An 18,051-nucleotide genomic window follows, 5' to 3' on the forward strand; every position below is an offset into this window, starting at 1 on the left:
ATATCAGTTGCAGGCACGGGAATAGCCGGTGTCAACAAGGTGGTTTTTGGGCTGGATCAGGCGTATGGTGGTGCAAAGTGATGTCGTAGGGGACCATCGCCAATAGTACGAAAGTTGTTGCTGAGTAAAGTAAAGAGGTATCGACAATGCATGATACATGATACATAATGGTATACTACACATCTACATTCATCTACTCATCAGCCCCTTGAGGTACATCAATACGACTAATCAGTCTCGTTACTATACGCGTCGCTGTTAGCACTATCACTGTCCAGCTCGTCAATCTCTTCGTCGTCGTCTTCGGCGCTTACACCTCGAGTCGAGTCAGAAGGATCAGATACGGTATTAATGATTTTGAACTTGTTAATCTCAGTATCTTCCAGCATATCTTCAATGACGTCTCTGATGACTTGAGTATTCCCATCGAAAGTCCAACTGAGGAACTTCTTGGCTAATTCTTCGTTAGCTTTCAATTCCGCCTCTCGAGCCGGGGTCAGCTTGTTGTCGTGTAGCTTGGATAAGTCGAATTTCGACACGCATTCACTAGACAGAGAGCCGAAGCATGCGAGAAAAGAATGTTTCAGTCTTTGGCTCAATATGCTTCGTAAGTAAGGACGACGGACTCACGTCACGTATTTGGCCCTTTCTACCACCTCCTTCGGTATTCCATGCTGCAAAGCGCAATCCGCGGCATGCGAGCCTTTACTTGGTCCCAGATCCAGCCTGTGATCTGTCATGCTTAGCGGTGTTTGCTCCAAGCAGTAGAAGGCAAAGGCCGAGCAGTTAGCTTACGTATAGAGGAAATAGACTTCGTTCATTTCTGGGACCATATGAGCGCTCATGTGAGCAAAAGCGATTCCATCGCGATCTTGGACGAACTCCTGAGTAATCAGCTCGCTGCGAGACATCGTGGCGTATTAGCCGTAATGAAATGTATTCTGGTTGCTTATTATTTGGTAAAGCACGTACTGAAAGTGAGTCAACACCACCGATCTAGGGCGAGGCCCAGTCTGTAGATATTTGATGGTTCCAGCTAAAAGTCCTGCTCCATCCCAGCTAATCGTACCTGTGCATGAGTCAGATCTTCATGATGTTTGCATAAAGCCAACTAGGCAAATCAATTCACCTTTACCGAACTCATCAAGAATAATGAGTGATTTCTCGGTTGCACCTCGTAGGGCTTGGGATACTTGGCTCAGATCGATCATAAAGGCCGAAGCATGCTGGAGCCGGAATCAGTTGAATCTGAAGCGAAGATTGAATAGACAGCTGACCTTGGTGGAAGATTCCTTTGTCTGCAAACGGGTGAAAACTAAACCCGTGTCAGCGACGACGATAGAACTGGTGTGTCATACTGTTAATTAACTTTTATCGCAAATTCCGATCACAGCCCCTTGGGCAGGCACGAAGCATCCAATTTGAGCCATAAAGACAATCAAGGCGACCTGGATGTATCGTGAAGATGAAGCGTCAGGCCATCCACATCGATAAGCAGGACGTTGAACATTCTCACCTGCTTTCCATAAGCTGATTTACCTGACCCATTTGCGCCGGTAATGATCATCTGCAACGCGTTGTATTGGTCAACTTGAGGATAAGCACCATCAAAGTGGAACACTTACCATGTTATGGTGGTCCGGATCGGTTCCACCAACAACGTACGTGTCATTCGGGATGTAGTTGTCGGTGACGTGCTCGTAAAGGAGGTGACGACCTTGATGAATTTGAAGGGTTGTATCGGTTGTCATTTTTGGCCGGACTAGGCTGAAGGTCTGCGCTGCTTTGGCAAATGCTAGCAAGCTGCGAAAAGATGATGTCGTCATAGTGTCATCACTTCACGATGCTGCTATAACTCGCCGAATGATCTCGACTCACCAATCAAGCTCAGCGATGACATCGACAGCAGCGTTGATGATCGGTTCATGGCTCTGCAATTCTTCATTGAGATCTTGGATGATTTCGACTTCAAGATCTGAAAAGCAGTCGAAAATTATGTCAAACTGAAGCGGAATGAGTCAGAAGGTATACGACCCACTTACTAGTCATCATCACGTATATGTCACCGTAGTGATTATCTAGATCGACCATGCTTGAGTTTTTGTAGTAATGTTTGTCAGTGGTTTTGAACTGGAGGATGTGCATTCGTTACTAGCCTGACTTGTACTCATGTTTGAACCGCAGATACTCTGCTGCACTCACTCGTGGAGTCCATCCTGGTATTTCAGGCGAGTCTAAAGCTTCTTCCGTGACGATGACCGAGTGAAATCCAATATGAGGCAGGTAAATCACACTAAAATCCTGAGCGGCCCCCCTTGGGATTTCTGCCAGGAGTACTCTAGATACTTCCGTCTGCATAAAAACCGGTCAGCTCGCGACGGCTGCTGCGCAAGGGATGACGTACGAGGAGAGCGTCCAGGCCTGATTTGGAAGCGGCTTATCAGCGACGTCAACGAATAGTATATTGGAGCACATGGGGCATACCAGAGTATATCTCTCTCAAATTATCCAAATCATCATTGAAGCCAGGAGCCACCGCCATTCTGCTTTGGTCCTTGGAGCCATACCAGTCGATCTGAAGATCATTCCGACAAGTATTATCACCAGCCAGTTATGTATTGTTACACATACCACTTTGCCCATAAAACTGCTGATAGTATCAAGCTTTGTATCGACGTTCGTTCGAATCTGAGGCGCCGCAAAATCAGGAAAATCACTTTGACTTTGCGATTGCTCACCTTTTCTACGATCTCGACCGGCATTGTCCAGCCTACGCCAAGAACAGTCGTTCGCACTTCCACAATCGCATCGAAGGACTGTAAAGCCGATCAGAACATGACTTGAATCTCACTGAGGGAGCTGGATATCTCACCTCTCTTATGGCTTTCCAGTCCTGATAGCGAGCGGTGCCATGTCGCAGTTTCCAGAACAAATTAGGCAGATTCCTGATGCGCTTCATAATTCTGCACAGGATTTCGGCTGTCAAATTGTTGATTCTTGCTGAGAAAAGGGCAACAGCTTCGTGACGAGCTTGAATCTGCTTGAGGCTAGCCAGAGGTCGTAAAAGCCAAGTGTGAAGCATTTTCTTGCCAAGTGGGGTTACGCATGTATCGAGTAGGCCTAAAAGGATTTCAGCCTAATCCGCTAATTGGTCACGAGTATATGATGTAAGGCGTCTGCGGACACTCGCCGTGTATCGAAAGAGCTCTTTTCATCCTTTGAACGTGTGCGGCGGCATGATCTTCTACGCTGAATATGGCCAGGGATCTGCGAAAACATCCCGCAAGTCAGCTGGAAATATACCAGTGAGTAAGTATGAATTCCCTCACGTCAAAGCGTCCTGATTGATTTGCATATGCCGGTCTCTGTGAGTGAAGTAGATCAGCAATTCCGCCTGCGAAAGCGCTGTGAGCAGTACATACAATTCCATGCTTTCCAAACTTGAGAGCTCTAGAACCCCATTCTTGAATTCGCTACTTTCGCCAAAACCATCGCTTGAGCCGTACTTCAATTCAGATACTAGCTGACCAGCAGCAATCACCTATCGTTTCATGAACAAGAGTTTCAATTGTGAGCCATGCCGTTCACAATTCGGAGTACAGTGCACGGATGGAGCTTACCGCTAAAGGAGCATGAACGTCTACCCAGCAACCTAATTTGACCAAGTTGAGTCGATGCGACCCCATTCCAGTCGTGTCTTCGGGGTACTGTGCTATCATACCATCAAGAGTATCGGAAACGGAGGCGGAATCAAGGAGTGGCGCACGAGAAGGTATAACGACAGAACGGTCGGGCAGTCGGACCGCACTGAGATGACCGATAGCCGAGTTGTAATTGCATTGTTTCCCGGGTACGATCAGGATTCTGGTTGATCCCTCTGTCGCTTCTTCCAATAGGTTCTCCTGATCTGTTGTGGTTCGATTAGTGAGCGAAGCGTACGTGTGAAACTGGATTTCAGGCACTCACCCCATGTCTGAACTACTTCCACCATCTGTGAGTCGTTCCTGCTACTCATCAATATTAGATCAGGCTGCACCTGTTCAAGCACTATCCACGTGTCAGCGCTGGGTCATTCTGAGATAGAACGAAGAAGCTCACCTAGTACAGCTAAATCCCATCCTCTTGTATCCTTTGTATCTTCCAGTATCTCCATCTTACGCGTTTCGGGATCGTACCACGCAGCTGCTAGACCATCTCTACTTGGCGCGTATAGCGCCAGAACCTGAAAGGGGTGAGTGGAATATTTATACCGGGAGCATGTGTGGCAAGTGCGAACAAAGTAGGTATGGAAGATGTGGAAGAGTGATCGAGTAATAAGACAGGCAAGGAAGCATTCAGCAATCTCTCTCGTCAGCTCAAGCGTCTCATCACGCAAAGGCGTGCTCGGTGTGGAGAAAAGCTTACCTTTCGCTTCTTTTCGCTAGACCCATTTTCACCTGTTCCTTCTTCCGTGATATCAGGTTCGGTCCACGGTCGAGTATGAGCTGACACATCCAGTACACGGCCAATGTTCCCATCAGAAGCTACGCCGCCTGCCTGGGTAAGAATCTCTTGGTGTTCGTCATCGGTGAGCTCGGACTTGATGCGTACCGATTTCGCCGCTCGGCGAGGAAGGGTCAGATGGCTTTGAGTATGACTTGCTCCGTAAGAAGTAGAAGATTGGTCGGTATTATAGGATTGCACTGCTTCGGTGGATACTGGTTGTCTCTGAGCTGTGTGAGATTGTTGTGTAGGGTATGGAATTTGGGAATAGTCATATCCCGAGTACTGTTGGGATGGTTGATCGGTATGATAGGATTGCACCGCCTGATTGGACGAGGGGTCTGTCTGGAACAGTTCAGATCGAGGCTGAGGTTGGGAATATGAGGTATCTGAATAGTTGTATTCAGAGTATGGTTGAGCGGGATTTACAGTGTATCGATCGTTGTTACTGGCGATATCACTATAATCGTCGTTGTCCAATAAGTAGCTTTCGGGTCGTGGTCGGGATCGGTACTGAGGGTTTGCGAACACTTTCACTGGGTGCTGATGATGATCATCGTGGTCTTGTATTGATACTGGTTGATGGATGTTTGACTCGTTGAAGGTTTGTTGAGGGTATTCAGCATTATGAGACGGCGAATATATATCGTACTGTAGGTTTCCCTCTTCTCTCGCATCGAAAGTATTATCGGGAATGTACTCAGCATATGGGCCTGATTGTTGAAATGGATCAGAAAAAGTACCGTTCTCCTGTCGATGTCCCAAGTATTGTACCTCGTCATTAAAGTCATCGTTGTACGACAGCTGATTGTTTAGATCCTGTTGATACTGCGATACACCGTTTCCTTCCTCGTACCCGTATGATCTATCGTCGATAGTGTTGTTGTGACCTTGAGTGAAGTACCCATGACTGTCATCTGTGCTGACCCGATATTTGACTCTTCTGGAAGTATCGCTCTCCTCCTCGAAGCTTGAAGTGGGTCTAGGCGATGAAAACGACTGATCTTGCGTGACTTGCGTTTCGGTGGGGTAGGTCGATGAAGGGGCATATCTCTTGCGAGGTATCTGCATGATGACCGAATGCGTTCTCAGCTATCAGACTCGATACGGTGCGTTGGGTGAGTTTGGTAGATGAAATCTATGAAATAAGAAGGAAGAGAAAGATGAGGATGAAGGATGAGTGATAAAGTGATGGCGATGACTCTGATGGACATCCTCCACCTATCGTCCTCGCGTCAACTTTCCCACGGTACGCGTTTTCATTATCAATCTAAGTGAAGTGATCAAGTATATTCGATGCATGTAGATGTATTCATACATTACATCTATTCATCTATACTATAAGTAAGAACTCTCCAAGAACCTTCGTCGATGATGAGAAGAAAGAATGGCTCTTACGTTTATTGCGATTACTCATATTACCAAAGACACGAAAGATGGAAACCTTGATGAACAAGATAAGTTACAATTTTATGCTGTTTAATACGTTTTTACCAAGATGCCCTATGCGGAAGTGAATGTGACTGTGATGACGATGATGAATGAAGATGGATGATGAAACCTGCCGATGATGATCAAGGCCCTAAAACGAACTAACAGCAGAAGGGAATGAAAAGGAATAGAAGGATATGATGCTAACGCATACTCTTGTAAGTCAAGTCCACCTGACATTTGACACCTGACATACGCGATATCACGTCGATGTACTCTGAGCAGCAGCCGCAGCACCATTGAGAACGACCAATCCATCAGTGTTCTTCCCCGTATGGCTGTCATTCACCACTCCATTCGCAGCCGTCGCAAATCCACTCAAGCTTGTCGCTGAAAGCGGTGGTAGTCCCTCTATACCAGGTGGTGGGGGCGGTAATGATACTGCTGCCGCTGTTGAGCTACCGTTCGTTTTCGTTGTTGATGGCGGGACGGGATCAGCTCCATTAGGTAAAGGAACGCCATTGGGTAGAGGTAGAGGAGAAGCTGTCACATTGGTAGTTTCGTTGGAGACCGGATAGGAGATTGATGATAATTCTTCTGATGGCGTGGCTCTACCGACAAATCATTCACGGTCAGCTTACCAATGACAGATACTTAGGTCAAAAGCACAGATGGTAGGTAGGATGAGTCGATGACCGTTCACTCACTTGCTGCGTTTTGCAGGTCCTTGACTATGTTCTTCACCCGCATCGCCCAGTCCGACGTCGTTGGACCCCTGCAAATTCTTGTGAATCAGCACGCCGATTCCAGATACTCATGTGCAGGTCCGAATCGTCTGAACTCACATTCTGTTGACCGCGTTTGGTCTTTTTCTTAGATTTTGGTTGTCCGTCAGGAAAACAATACGGGGGAAGATCGGATCTAACAACACGGCCCGAGGTTAGCTGTACAACCTACTAGATCTTGGACGTATATAGGCATTAACATACCTTTTAGCCGGCCTCAAGATAACACTCATCTCCATCTCATTATATTTGTCCCATCCTTGACATGCTGCGCAGAACCGCTTGGAAGGGTAAAACAGGTTTAGCACTCGAGACCCCTGGCCATCTTCTATAGAATGCAATAAAGGTTATATCAGCTTTTATGCGGTCTCATCCAACGGAATGTGATGAATTGCGTATGGAAAGGTCCACTTACTAGGCTTTTTCTCTATTTCCAAGCCGATGAAGAAATTCTTTGTCCATATCTTCCTTGCGCCCTCTTTACCCTCTATATCCGCTTCTTTCCGGCTCATCAATTCAGGTGGGACTTCGCCTTGAGATGCCACAGCTTGTTCATCCTCCGACAAACAGTAGAATACATTTGATATTCCGCCCACTTGCGGGTGAGCCAGGATGATATTATCTGTATTTTCCAGGTCCTGTACAAGAGTTCTTATACGTGATTCCACCATACCGCTCCTACACGTAATATATTAGAAATAGGTAACAGACGCCATGCCACTCAGAATGAAAGCTGTCTCACCAGTCTTTGATACCCTCAGACGTCGATGCAGAAGCTACCACGTGAACGTATGTTTTATACATGCTGAAGAAATCTGCTCGTTCGAACAGACCTAGCCATGTTGATCCAGGATTTTTGATGATCTCGTCAGTGATTTGCATAGCTATGTTGCATTATTGATCAGCTTGAATTACGATTGCGCTGTCCGGCGTGCAGGCTTGGTATATCCCACTCACCCCTCAACATCTCCTTCTTGATGATACTCATCGTACTAGCAGTGATGTTATGCGTCGAACACATAGAAGGATAAGCTGGAGTGATGACTGGCATCCTATGCGCCATGTCTCTTCGATCGAGCTATTTTAGGTATGAAGTCAAAGGCTGGCCCACACTTAACTTGATATGCCATATGACACACCTTAGGGTTCCACACCGAATGCTGCATATTCGAAGGTCCCGTCTCTATCTTCTTCAGTATCACAGGCTGGGGCCAGCCCCTACATCCACCCATAAAGTTATTCAGCTTCATACCATACAAAATAATCTGGCATAATGCCGGACGCAGACTTACCATTGATAATATATCGGGAAGAATTTGCCCACGATCGTAGCTGGTGCTGCAGTAGGATACAATTGACAGATTCGAGCTGTCAAAAGCGCCCAAGCTACACCACCCGGGAAACCAAGAACGTTGGAATAGATTCCACGACCTGATGATGAGCTTGAGTCAGCAAAACATACAATCGCCGACCCGTCTTTTCATGACTGATGAACCTACGCTTAGCCCATAATCTGATTGTACGCAATGCCGTGCGGAAGGTAGCTACATCTGGTACCAGATTCAAGATCATATCCGTGACTCGCGGACCTGCGAGATCGGTATGATGTCAGCTATGGACTGAATACTCGACGAAGATTCGCGTCTACCGGCGAGCCCAGTGCAGAGATGGTTGGGTACCAATGTTGAAGAACTTACCGTTCAAACTCCTTTGCGAAGCATCATCGACCCCTCTCAGTATTTCATCCTTCTCAATATCCAACTTATCTCCCGCTTCAGCCAAGTTGACTCTGGCAAATAGCAAATCCACTTCGACACCCGATATAACGGTTTTCATGACGGGCACGAAAGCTGACGGGACGGCCTGCATACGGGGATTTAGCATCAGCTTGGGCAGTCTCGAGGCGGAGGCATAAGGAGTAAGTGAAATGGCGACCAGGTACACGTACGGATATTTCAGTGACTGCAGGCCATGCCCTCAACATATCCTGGAACTCCCCGAAGAAATGCTCTCTATATATATGCCTCGGGCATACACATATCGTATCTATATCTGAGCCTGGACCGTGCACACCGAGACTGCGGACCGCATACAGTATCTGTCATCAGATCATGATCCCACTCGTCAAAGAAAAGCAGAGTAAACGGGTAATGGAAGGGAGCTCGTGAGGATAAGATTTGGATAACATGACGCCTGATAACAACGACTGGAGTAAGGGCACGCAGACTCACCGATAAGATCCAGAAGTATATATCCTCCCACCGGCTTCCGAAGCCACCTTCTCTGACATTCCAGCCTTTATCGATACATCATGTACGAACTTCGATACCAGTTGCGCTATATTCGATAGGAGACGTTCTCTACAAGATGTGCCAATTTTATTTGTCAGTCTCCTCTCCACGTCTGACAGATCTCATGTTGTCATCTCATGTTCTTCATCTCATGTTGAGGGAAACGGTGTGAAAGGTCGAGTCCGAGTTGAGACTGTATGTACAGTGAGGATCCCACTCACCGCACTTTCCTTTCTTGATCCGACTCAAATTGGTTCAGAGCCACCAAATCGCCCATCAGAGCTACGAGTATACCGCGCGATCAGCTCAGAATCCTCTAACAGGTAATCGAATGCCATATCCCATTTTCGACCCAGAGCATGACCGAAACATTCTTGTTATGTGCGATGAAATTCTCATTCTCCGGATATTTCGCTATTCCCTCCTCTTTCTCGCTCGTCCATCTATCGTATTGCATCGAGAAGAAATTCACTCACCTTCACTAGACTTTATATCATCTTCTTTCGGTCGATCGGTCGATATTGGCGCTGTCACTCCTAAATACTTGATCTCTTGTTGTTGGCTGTTGACATACGATTGCGATTGTTTGCAGAATTAGCTACATATATAGAGGAAGGTTGATAAGGAGAAGGGGAAGACATACCCTGACATCTCTACACGGAGCAGTATTAACTGTCCTTCTACCTCCTGGTATTGATATATATATCAGTCGGACAAGGAAGAACAGGTTGTCCGCTTGTTGTAGAGGGATCTATAGGGCTCTTTCCTTTATGTCGGAAACTAAGGTAGTTGAGTGCTGCTGCTCGGACGGTGGACGGTGGCCGATGATCGGGTCTCCTTAGTCAGCTGCGCGAAATTGAATTGACTCTTTTCGGTTCTGTTTCCGCGGATCTGCTCGTATCGTGATAATGTGTCTGGTGGTGATATTGATCATGTACTGAGCAACGGTTTGAGGAATGTTGGGCATTATCATTAGATGAGACGAGGATGAATGTTCATTGCCAGTTGACATTAACCGGATGCACTACCACTACATTGCCCCTTGACACCGTGGGAAACTGCTGCCTGATAGGCGGTGTTGGCCGGATTTTATAGCATGTGGCACACCTAATTCCTCTCTCTCTTGCTGGTACTCGTACAATCTACTGTGTTATGTACATGCATAGATATAAGATAGACATATATAGATAGATCCTCATGAGCAGATGCCAGAGTCCATAAACATGGATTGTGTTTCGATATCTGTGTAAATGAGGAAGCAGTTATCCAGGGAGATAAGGTTGGACAGCCTTGACGAAAAGATCATTATCCGCTCCGTTAGTCGGAGTGATAGAAAGACCGTAAGACGAACTGAATGATCCGGCCTGATGTTTCATGTTAGCTGTGGTATCTGACCTATGATTTGCAGGGAGGAGGTACCAACGAGATGGGAATGACGAGAGCAAACTTCCACTCACAGACCAAATCGTGAATCCTACAAAGACGTCGCTGTTCTCGGAAATATATTTGATAGCTTGCCCGACGCTTTTGTTGTAGAACGAGATAGTCAACGATCCCGCGCATCTCTTGTGTCCTTTCATGGGCTATGTGCTGTACATGTCGAGTGAATCAGGTCGATGACACGTACTCTGTCTGACAGGAAGCTGTATTTCCTCCGCCTGTTTCCGAGATGATCGCTTTCTTATTATGTTGTTTGAGCCAAGTCTTGAACGATGTGTACACATCAACGGCACTGAAAAATCAAGAAAGCCAACTTAGAACCATGCGCGAAGTGGCAGTCGCCTGAAGGAGGGTATGAGAGGGGGGAGAGGACTAACTTTGTAACGCATTCAGTGCTGGTGCCGCTCCCATCGCCGTCGTAATATTTGTGCGCGTCAATGATCAATAAGGATCCGCTCGAGTCAGCCGGGTCGGTAACGCTCTACAACATCCGGGGTAATGATTAAGCAGCATTGCACTTGACGAAGAGATATGTCAGGGGTACTTGCGAGTAAAGGATCGTTGGCGCCTGAGATCCAGCCTTCAGGATGTGTCCATTGATTGCCAGGTAAAGCTATTGATTGGGTAGTAGCTCCCGCTGCTCTGATTGCGTTGACAGCTGCCTGGACGGTGGTAGCCCTATGATCAAGAATTCAATATCAGCAAGGTCTGTATCAGTCAGCAGGTATTATGCAGGAACGCTTACCACTGGTTGATATCGACATCGTGAGGTTCATTCATCAAACCGAAAATGACTTTGGATTCGGATTTATACTTCCCTGCGAGAAGTTTCCACAGGTTTGCGAACTAAGTGAAAAGAATGTCAACTTTGCACTTCATTCTGCTCCCGCGGATCAAGTCAAAGAGGTCGTCGTCGTTGGCTGTCGGCCAGAGAGGTAATATGGACATCACGATTCAGGTTTGACCAGCTCACATCGTTGTCGCTTGGCCCGCCTTGCCCGATAACGCCTCCATTCCATCTCGCATAATTATGGACATCAATCATCACGTACCACCCAGTCGCCAGAGCGGTCTTGACCAGGTTATCATACGTTGCGAAGAAAGTCGAGTCGAGGGAAGTGGAGGCTTGATTATTGCCTACGAGGTATTGCCATCCTACAGGAAGGCGAAAGCTTGTCCACTCGCGATTGTCAGTACTGTACATCTCGAGACTGGTGTACAGGTTGAGTCTGCTCACATGTTGGCGCCTTTTTCGACGAAATGGGAGATCTGATCTGTACCAGGACAATATGAAGTACCTGCGAATCAAATCTCTCGTCAGCTTTTGGGTATTCCCAGCTGTTCTGATTTAGAAGAAGTCAAACAGGAGAAATCACGGATGAAGCTTACCGGATGATCCATCGGTACTCATCCCGAAGTCGCATCCCTACATAACATCATCATGACATCAACATGTGTGGCTGACGCGGGGTCAATCGGAGTAGAACGTAGCTGTTCGACTCACCGCTAAGTTGACTCCCCCTACTCTGGGTAAAGCCCTCTTATCGATGAATTGCACGGGAGATGCATCGGAGTTTGAGTGGATCAGCCAGAGAACGGAGAGAGTCTTAAGGAGGATCATTTCCCGATGGTATATGAAGATTGCTAAGATACTACTTCTTTGAGGAACGACTGAGAGGAGAAGTGATTAGGGGTTGTCGGTTCTGCAGGAGGGCAGACGCAATTTTATAGGAGATTCGGGGCTACACGTACTCGTACAAAGTTACATATGATCATGTCAGCTCGGGTGGTGGAGTACCCCATTTCTGGTATCTTGGTTGGACTGGACTGAATTGTTTTGTTCATGACAAAGGTATCAATCTTCCAATATTTGATGGATTGACGAGGTCTGAGCTGCCAATCCGGTGCCTGCTATCAACGTCGAGCTAGCAACCTGTTTCAACCTTATCCTGCATCCGTCTCAGTGCCTGGTCAGGCATTCAGGCAACCCCATAATCATAACGATCACCAATCATTCTTCCTTTGAGTGGTATCAATGACAGATCAGACGCTAGTTGTGAGGACGATGAATTGGTGCACGATAAAAGCAAGTTGGGCGGTAATCTTACAATCCTACAACGCCGTGCCATGCGGTTATCACCGAATCTGACATCAAATGTTTAACCAAGAATTATGCGACTCGATTCCACTCATTATCTGACCGCTTGCCGACTCGATATGCTGGTGGAACGAAGAGACTTATTAATCGTCATTGAATTGTCTCACTCCGCACAATACGAAGAAGATTCCATACAATAGTATGAACGATGAGCGATGAGCGGTAGTACCGAGATCACTTATACTGTCCGCGTAGCACAGACCCCCGAGGATATTGAACAATGTATGAAAATACGGAAACAAGGTATGTTCGTAGACCCTCACTGCTGCTTCGGAGTCACCGTCCACTATACACCTTCTCATCTCAGTCCTCAATGTGGAGCTGATACTGTGCATTCGAGATAGTATTCGTGGATGAGCAAGTGAGTACATTCAGCTTATCTGATATCTGATACCCGATGTACCAACCTCGGTCGAAACAATGGACTGACTGTGTGAATTGTGATACAGGGATACGACATCAGTATAGAGACCAACGAGTAGGTGATCTATCAGACCCTCCGAGTGGCCCGAGTAAGAAACACGGTGGAGCAGCAGATCTGATACTCTTTGTCAACGATGGTAGGGACGACGCTCGAAGTACTCATTTCTTGATGCTGCGTTATCATGAAAACGTAGAGGACGAGGATGAACAAGATGAGCAAGGTGAACCGATAGGCACTTTACGCTTGATTAACGATAACAACCAAGTGAGTTCGCGTGACCATAACTAGCGGTCCTTGTGGACCCGATTGTAGAAAAGCGTTCGAAGGGAACGAGGTGGACATGGCTGATGACTTTATTTAGCTTGGTAGATTCGCCCTCATAAAGCCATACCGAGGTAAAGGACTAGGTAAACCACTTATAGAGTTCGTGCATGAATACGTGAGCAAGAAAGGCGGGAAAGAGGTGTGGTGTCAGAGTCAAGTGAGCCACTGTGTTATCCAAATGTGCTTGTGATGGTGATCGTGCGGCAGGAGTTGTCGTCCGTTAGCAGTGACGGAGAAGGAAAATGTAATACTGATTCCAGGCTCATGGTCAATCCTACAACCAGGCCGCTGATCCCGCTTCGGGCGGAGTGGACGCTACGGGTTTCTACAAGAAACTAGGGTATGTCAATAGAGGGGAGCTGTACATGAAAGAAGGCAGTGAGTGCGGTGCATTGCAGTCAATACTCATCATGCATTCTCTCGATCTCATGCTCGTCTTCGTCATCATCTGCGTCAGATCATACATGCGGAACGTTTGAAGAGGGTATACTGATGGACTGCTCTTTCGACTTGGACGCTCTTTCACTGGGATAGCCCGACATCAAGATATGGTATTCACCCTATAAGCCCTAATATCGATACTCGACACACCCTACAATCGGCTGCTAGCTGCATGCTTTGTATACCCGCATATGCATGAAATATCATTCATGTCAACTACTCGACTGCTCAGCTACTCAACAAATCAGAACACTAACCAACAATCCTCAACCTCGTATGCACCTTCTTTGTTCCTTGTCGCACGAGTTCAACGCTGAATTCGATTTTTAGTGGATAGGCGATCCGATTCTAAGCTCAGAAGGGTCGGGCCCACTTCATCGAGGACTTTACTCCAGAACAATTTATCCCGACTTCGCGAGGGAATGCCTATACCTGTGCCAGTGCCAGTGTGAACTTGGGTGTCAAGTCTAATGTCGGATTTTGACAGGTATTGCAGATCTTGATATGTGAATAACCCATACGTCAATCTTTCTTCGTCCGGTGATTTATGGGATATCATCACTCTCGGCGACTGTGGGTGTATATGTGGCTCATCGGTGTGAATCTCGTCGCGACTTGTTGTGGATGAAGAGGTGAAAGCTGTTTTATGACTTTGACTTGGATTCATATTCAGATTGAGGTCGGAGTCGATGAATTTCAATTTAAGCGTAATTCCACTTCCACTTGAACTCGCATTAATCTCTTTCTCTGGGGGGTCTAGAGTCAGTGTTGTGCTGCCCACATAATCCTCCTTCCGCTTACTCCTCATCCACGCCAAAACCTCCCTAGCCCCAATCGACGGATGATCCGCGGTCGATCCGAAGTGAATAGGGGGTATCCCTGAATCGGTCTCGTACTCGCATTGAACGGTCTCCCAAGGTGGATCCAAACCCGTGAAAGTGACTTGATGTATCTCGGCCCCTGTAAAAAGGTTGATTCCCTCTTTCTCATGATACTCTACAGTCCTCAAACTCAGATGTCCGTCTCCCTCTCTGGAGCTGGAGACGGATGGTGTGAGGTATTGCAGAATGAATGGACCATTATCTCTCACTATTCGCCATTCAGATGCGCTCCCATTTCCACTTGCGATGGTGTAAGAAGACATTCTGCGGAGGAGTTGTATAGATAAGAGACAGTGAGTCCTCTATGTCGAGTAGGTGGTAGCTTTAGATATTTGGTAAATTGGTATGTTAATCCATCTAAATTGGGTGGTTCACTCGTAAGAGGATCACCTTCGGCTTCAGATGTCAGAACAAGTCAGGTCAGGCCAGTATTGCCAGATGACTTAGCGGTAGCGTTAGCGGTACTTGAAATAATTATCTTAGTCATACCCACCACTTGATGCAACGTCCTTTGTATGTAAGAAGTCCCGCATTAGACTAGACTGTCGATCATGATATGGCGTCATTCGAAGAACTTTAAGAGATAACAGCTTGCAGCTCTCATCTGACCAGCACAACCAGTTAAATCACAAGTAGCGAGAATTCCGGATGAGGTGACGGCAGATCATACCGGTAGGATACCATACACAGATACATGACTGAAGCAGAAGGATCTCAGCTCGGCCAAAAAGATTTCCAAATTTAACCTGGAAAAGTGTAACCGACTACCTCTTCCCCTTCTTCGACGCAGCACCCCCTCCTCCGCTCTTTCCATTAGCTCTATCGACCTTACCCTGGAATCTAACCGCCTTTCTAACATTCAATTCCCCCTCTGCGCCCGCTGACCCCTTCTTACTCTTCTTCACTTTACCCACACCCTTCTCCAAACGATTAAGCACGTCCAGCTGACTCTCTTTCTCCCCCTTGAAATCCTTCGTCGAGGTAGGTTCGAACTTCCTCTTGACGCCCTTGGCCTTGGGTTCGCCCTCAATCTTCCCGTCGTATTTACCCAAACTGGCAGTCGCGGTCTTGGAAATTAACATTGATCTCTTCAGTTCGTCTTTCCTCCTTTCCCTCAGATTCTTCTTCTCCTCTTGACTCAATTCCCCTTTACCCTTGGAAGAAGACGCTGAAGTTGATAGAGAGGCTGAAGCAGCGGAGTTGGCGGCAGCGGCAATGTTGGCGGCGTGCTGTTTTTCGTTCTTGGCGATTCGGGCTTTGCGCTCTGCCTTTGCGGTCTTGGCGGGATCCAGATCTGCGTCTGCAGTTCAAGAGAAGTGAGTCAGCACTATATCACGAGCATGCGATACGATATCAGGCTGAGGTGAGGCGACGATTCGTGGAAGCAATGAGGCCGGAAAGTATAGAGAATGTATGAATGTGTTTTAGGATCGAGATTCAAGTAAGGGTATCGAAACGAGGATCGAGAGCAGAACTCAGCTCACCATCACCAGCCTTGACCTCATGCAACCACTGTTCCTCCCCTTGCCTGTTCTTACCGCCCTTGCCCCACCTAGGAACCCAATCTTGCAGCTCTTCATCCCACACATCCTTCTCTTTCCTCTTGTGCGAGATACCCTTCTCCTTGGCGAACCTCTCCCATTTGGTCAGTGGTTTAGGCTTGGGCAATGGCTTTTCTCTCGGAAGGATGGTCGTGGGTGTAGGCAGGATGGTCAGTATGCCAGAAGACGTGGATTTGGTGGGTAAAGCGAATAAAGAGGAGATCAATGATTGAGTGGAGGTCAATGTCAAAGCGAGTAAGTGCTGATTGAGGTTCATTTTGTATTCGTCGGAATCGACGGGCGAGTTATCGAATGCGGCGAGGAGCCCTGCGTCTGAGATTATTGGAGTGGCTCGATCGAGGGTTGCGGTTGAGCTATAAAGTGGAAGAAAAGGTGAACAAGGGTATTCGTTAGCTCGATGAGATGGACTGTGGGTCATCAAGAGCTTTGGCTTACTTGGCTGCGGCATAGTTGGCCAATTCTTGAGCGACGTCCATCTTTATCAGAGATAGATCTTGATGATTTTGTTATTCAGTGATCAATGTATGAGAAGCTGAAGCTATATACGATGCAGTTTTACAGTGTGCATGGTGAAATCCATAGATCCAAAATAAATCTGCATGCAGCAGGAATTAACCGGTACAATGAGTTTGGGATAAAATACAATAAATTCACCTATCAAATAATACCCACTCACTCGGAGCAGAACGGTTTTCCCGCCATACGAATGGAATAACGTTACTCTCTACCAATCAATTGTCTCCCTTATAAAACATCACTATATTTATCTCAACAATACACTACTCACCACTCAGTCACCTAGAACTTTATCGAAATGGAGGGCATATTCAACAGTGAGCTAGACCCCTCGCCTCCCTCTGCGGAGCATGCTGACAAAATGAATGCGCAGGACCAAACAACATCAGGGCAAAGCAAATCGCTTACCAAGTAAGTCCAGCTTCAAGGCGACTGGAGGGCCAGCGAGAACATCATTGGGAAAGGCATATGGTAATCAGGAGATGCGAACGGGATCGCATTGGATGAGGCGGCCAAGAGATGTACGGTGTCATGGACGGATGAAAAGCATGGAGGATATGGATAAAGATCACGAGGATAAGCATTGACATATACTCCCTCTGCAGGCCGATAAAGCCCCCGTCTACCTTAGAGGTAACGGTAAGATCTGGTTCCGTACGTATCGTTTTCCATCTATCATAGGTCACGAGATATATAGAGAGGAAGGAGCTCATGATGATCTTGAACTCCTCTTTTTTCTCTTCATGCGTTCCCCTTAAAATGTCAACTTTCGACACACGAACTATCCACCGCGGGATTAATATACCACATTCTTCACCACTGCCGTCCATCATTTCTTGAAAAACTCATCAACCCATTCTGCTCTTGTCAAATTATCTCATGGTTCTTCCGGTCACACAATTCAATTGGCTCTACTGGCGACCGAATGCCAACGAAACCGATGTGCTCGTATATTATGATTTGGATTGTCATTGCAGGAGCCTACATGGTCCTCTTCAGTGTCTCTTTGGCCGGATCAAGTTTCCAATTAGTCCAATACATCCGAGTGAGTCGTTGTCCCCCTTCGCTACCTCCTCGTCTGGCTGGATTGGCGAATGCGAGTCCAGTCGCGAGAATTGTTGATCATGACATTTATCAAAGTCCTTGCTGACGAATGACTTTTCTTTATCTCCTACGACCTATCTTACGATATCAACTGCTCTATCGATATACGCGGTGTGATACCTCGATTTCATTTTGTCGCTCGATTGTTTGTTTCATGGTCTACAGGGAAAGGCTAAGAAGCTTGGGGAGTAGATATTAGGCCGGACAAGGAG

At 46.9% G+C, this 18,051-nt stretch overlaps 6 protein-coding genes across 6 annotated transcripts; 1 reads left to right on the plus strand and 5 right to left on the minus strand.

Annotated features, from left to right (window-relative positions):
* Positions 1-227: 227 nt before the first annotated feature.
* On the minus strand, positions 228-5,553 carry I303_100028 (uncharacterized protein; the record flags this gene model as incomplete). Its single annotated transcript, XM_065968038.1, has 24 exons — positions 228-546; positions 631-726; positions 796-900; positions 973-1,069; positions 1,130-1,226; positions 1,278-1,315; positions 1,370-1,448; positions 1,517-1,567; positions 1,626-1,803; positions 1,879-1,975; positions 2,043-2,130; positions 2,203-2,352; positions 2,405-2,421; positions 2,485-2,575; positions 2,632-2,688; positions 2,739-2,816; positions 2,873-3,120; positions 3,191-3,267; positions 3,330-3,365; positions 3,423-3,541; positions 3,621-3,907; positions 3,967-4,047; positions 4,099-4,222; positions 4,405-5,553. The coding sequence occupies 24 exons, from the start codon at positions 5,551-5,553 to the stop codon at positions 228-230; spliced, it is 3,759 nt and encodes a 1,252-aa protein (XP_065824110.1).
* Positions 5,554-6,175: 622 nt separating this feature from the next.
* I303_100029 (uncharacterized protein) lies at positions 6,176-9,640 on the minus strand (the record flags this gene model as incomplete). Its single annotated transcript, XM_018403406.1, has 16 exons — positions 6,176-6,524; positions 6,621-6,688; positions 6,759-6,834; positions 6,903-7,026; positions 7,114-7,376; positions 7,441-7,582; positions 7,656-7,776; positions 7,838-7,916; positions 7,991-8,129; positions 8,198-8,287; positions 8,396-8,561; positions 8,647-8,776; positions 8,930-9,058; positions 9,211-9,271; positions 9,466-9,551; positions 9,633-9,640. 16 exons carry the CDS (start codon positions 9,638-9,640, stop codon positions 6,176-6,178), a joined length of 2,031 nt encoding a protein of 676 aa, XP_018266060.1.
* A 611-nt stretch (positions 9,641-10,251) lies between these two features.
* I303_100030 (uncharacterized protein) lies at positions 10,252-12,050 on the minus strand (the record flags this gene model as incomplete). Its single annotated transcript, XM_065968039.1, has 10 exons — positions 10,252-10,353; positions 10,447-10,513; positions 10,617-10,721; positions 10,807-10,910; positions 10,978-11,107; positions 11,175-11,275; positions 11,403-11,601; positions 11,667-11,727; positions 11,819-11,855; positions 11,934-12,050. The coding sequence occupies 10 exons, from the start codon at positions 12,048-12,050 to the stop codon at positions 10,252-10,254; spliced, it is 1,023 nt and encodes a 340-aa protein (XP_065824111.1).
* Positions 12,051-12,742: 692 nt separating this feature from the next.
* I303_100031 (uncharacterized protein) lies at positions 12,743-13,901 on the plus strand (the record flags this gene model as incomplete). Its single annotated transcript, XM_065968040.1, has 7 exons — positions 12,743-12,830; positions 12,932-12,948; positions 13,037-13,065; positions 13,152-13,275; positions 13,373-13,492; positions 13,620-13,713; positions 13,870-13,901. 7 exons carry the CDS (start codon positions 12,743-12,745, stop codon positions 13,899-13,901), a joined length of 504 nt encoding a protein of 167 aa, XP_065824112.1.
* A 182-nt stretch (positions 13,902-14,083) lies between these two features.
* On the minus strand, positions 14,084-14,920 carry I303_100032 (uncharacterized protein; the record flags this gene model as incomplete). Its single annotated transcript, XM_018403409.1, has 1 exon — positions 14,084-14,920. The coding sequence occupies one exon, from the start codon at positions 14,918-14,920 to the stop codon at positions 14,084-14,086; it is 837 nt and encodes a 278-aa protein (XP_018266063.1).
* Positions 14,921-15,421: 501 nt separating this feature from the next.
* On the minus strand, positions 15,422-16,695 carry I303_100033 (uncharacterized protein; the record flags this gene model as incomplete). The annotated part of the gene is made up of 3 exons (XM_018403410.1): positions 15,422-15,957; positions 16,142-16,572; positions 16,655-16,695. 3 exons carry the CDS (start codon positions 16,693-16,695, stop codon positions 15,422-15,424), a joined length of 1,008 nt encoding a protein of 335 aa, XP_018266064.1.
* Between the last annotated feature and the right edge of the window lie 1,356 nt (positions 16,696-18,051).

Source organism: Kwoniella dejecticola, chromosome 1 (assembly GCF_000512565.2).
Source record: "Kwoniella dejecticola CBS 10117 chromosome 1, complete sequence".
Classification (NCBI taxonomy): Eukaryota; Fungi; Basidiomycota; class Tremellomycetes; order Tremellales; family Cryptococcaceae; genus Kwoniella; species Kwoniella dejecticola.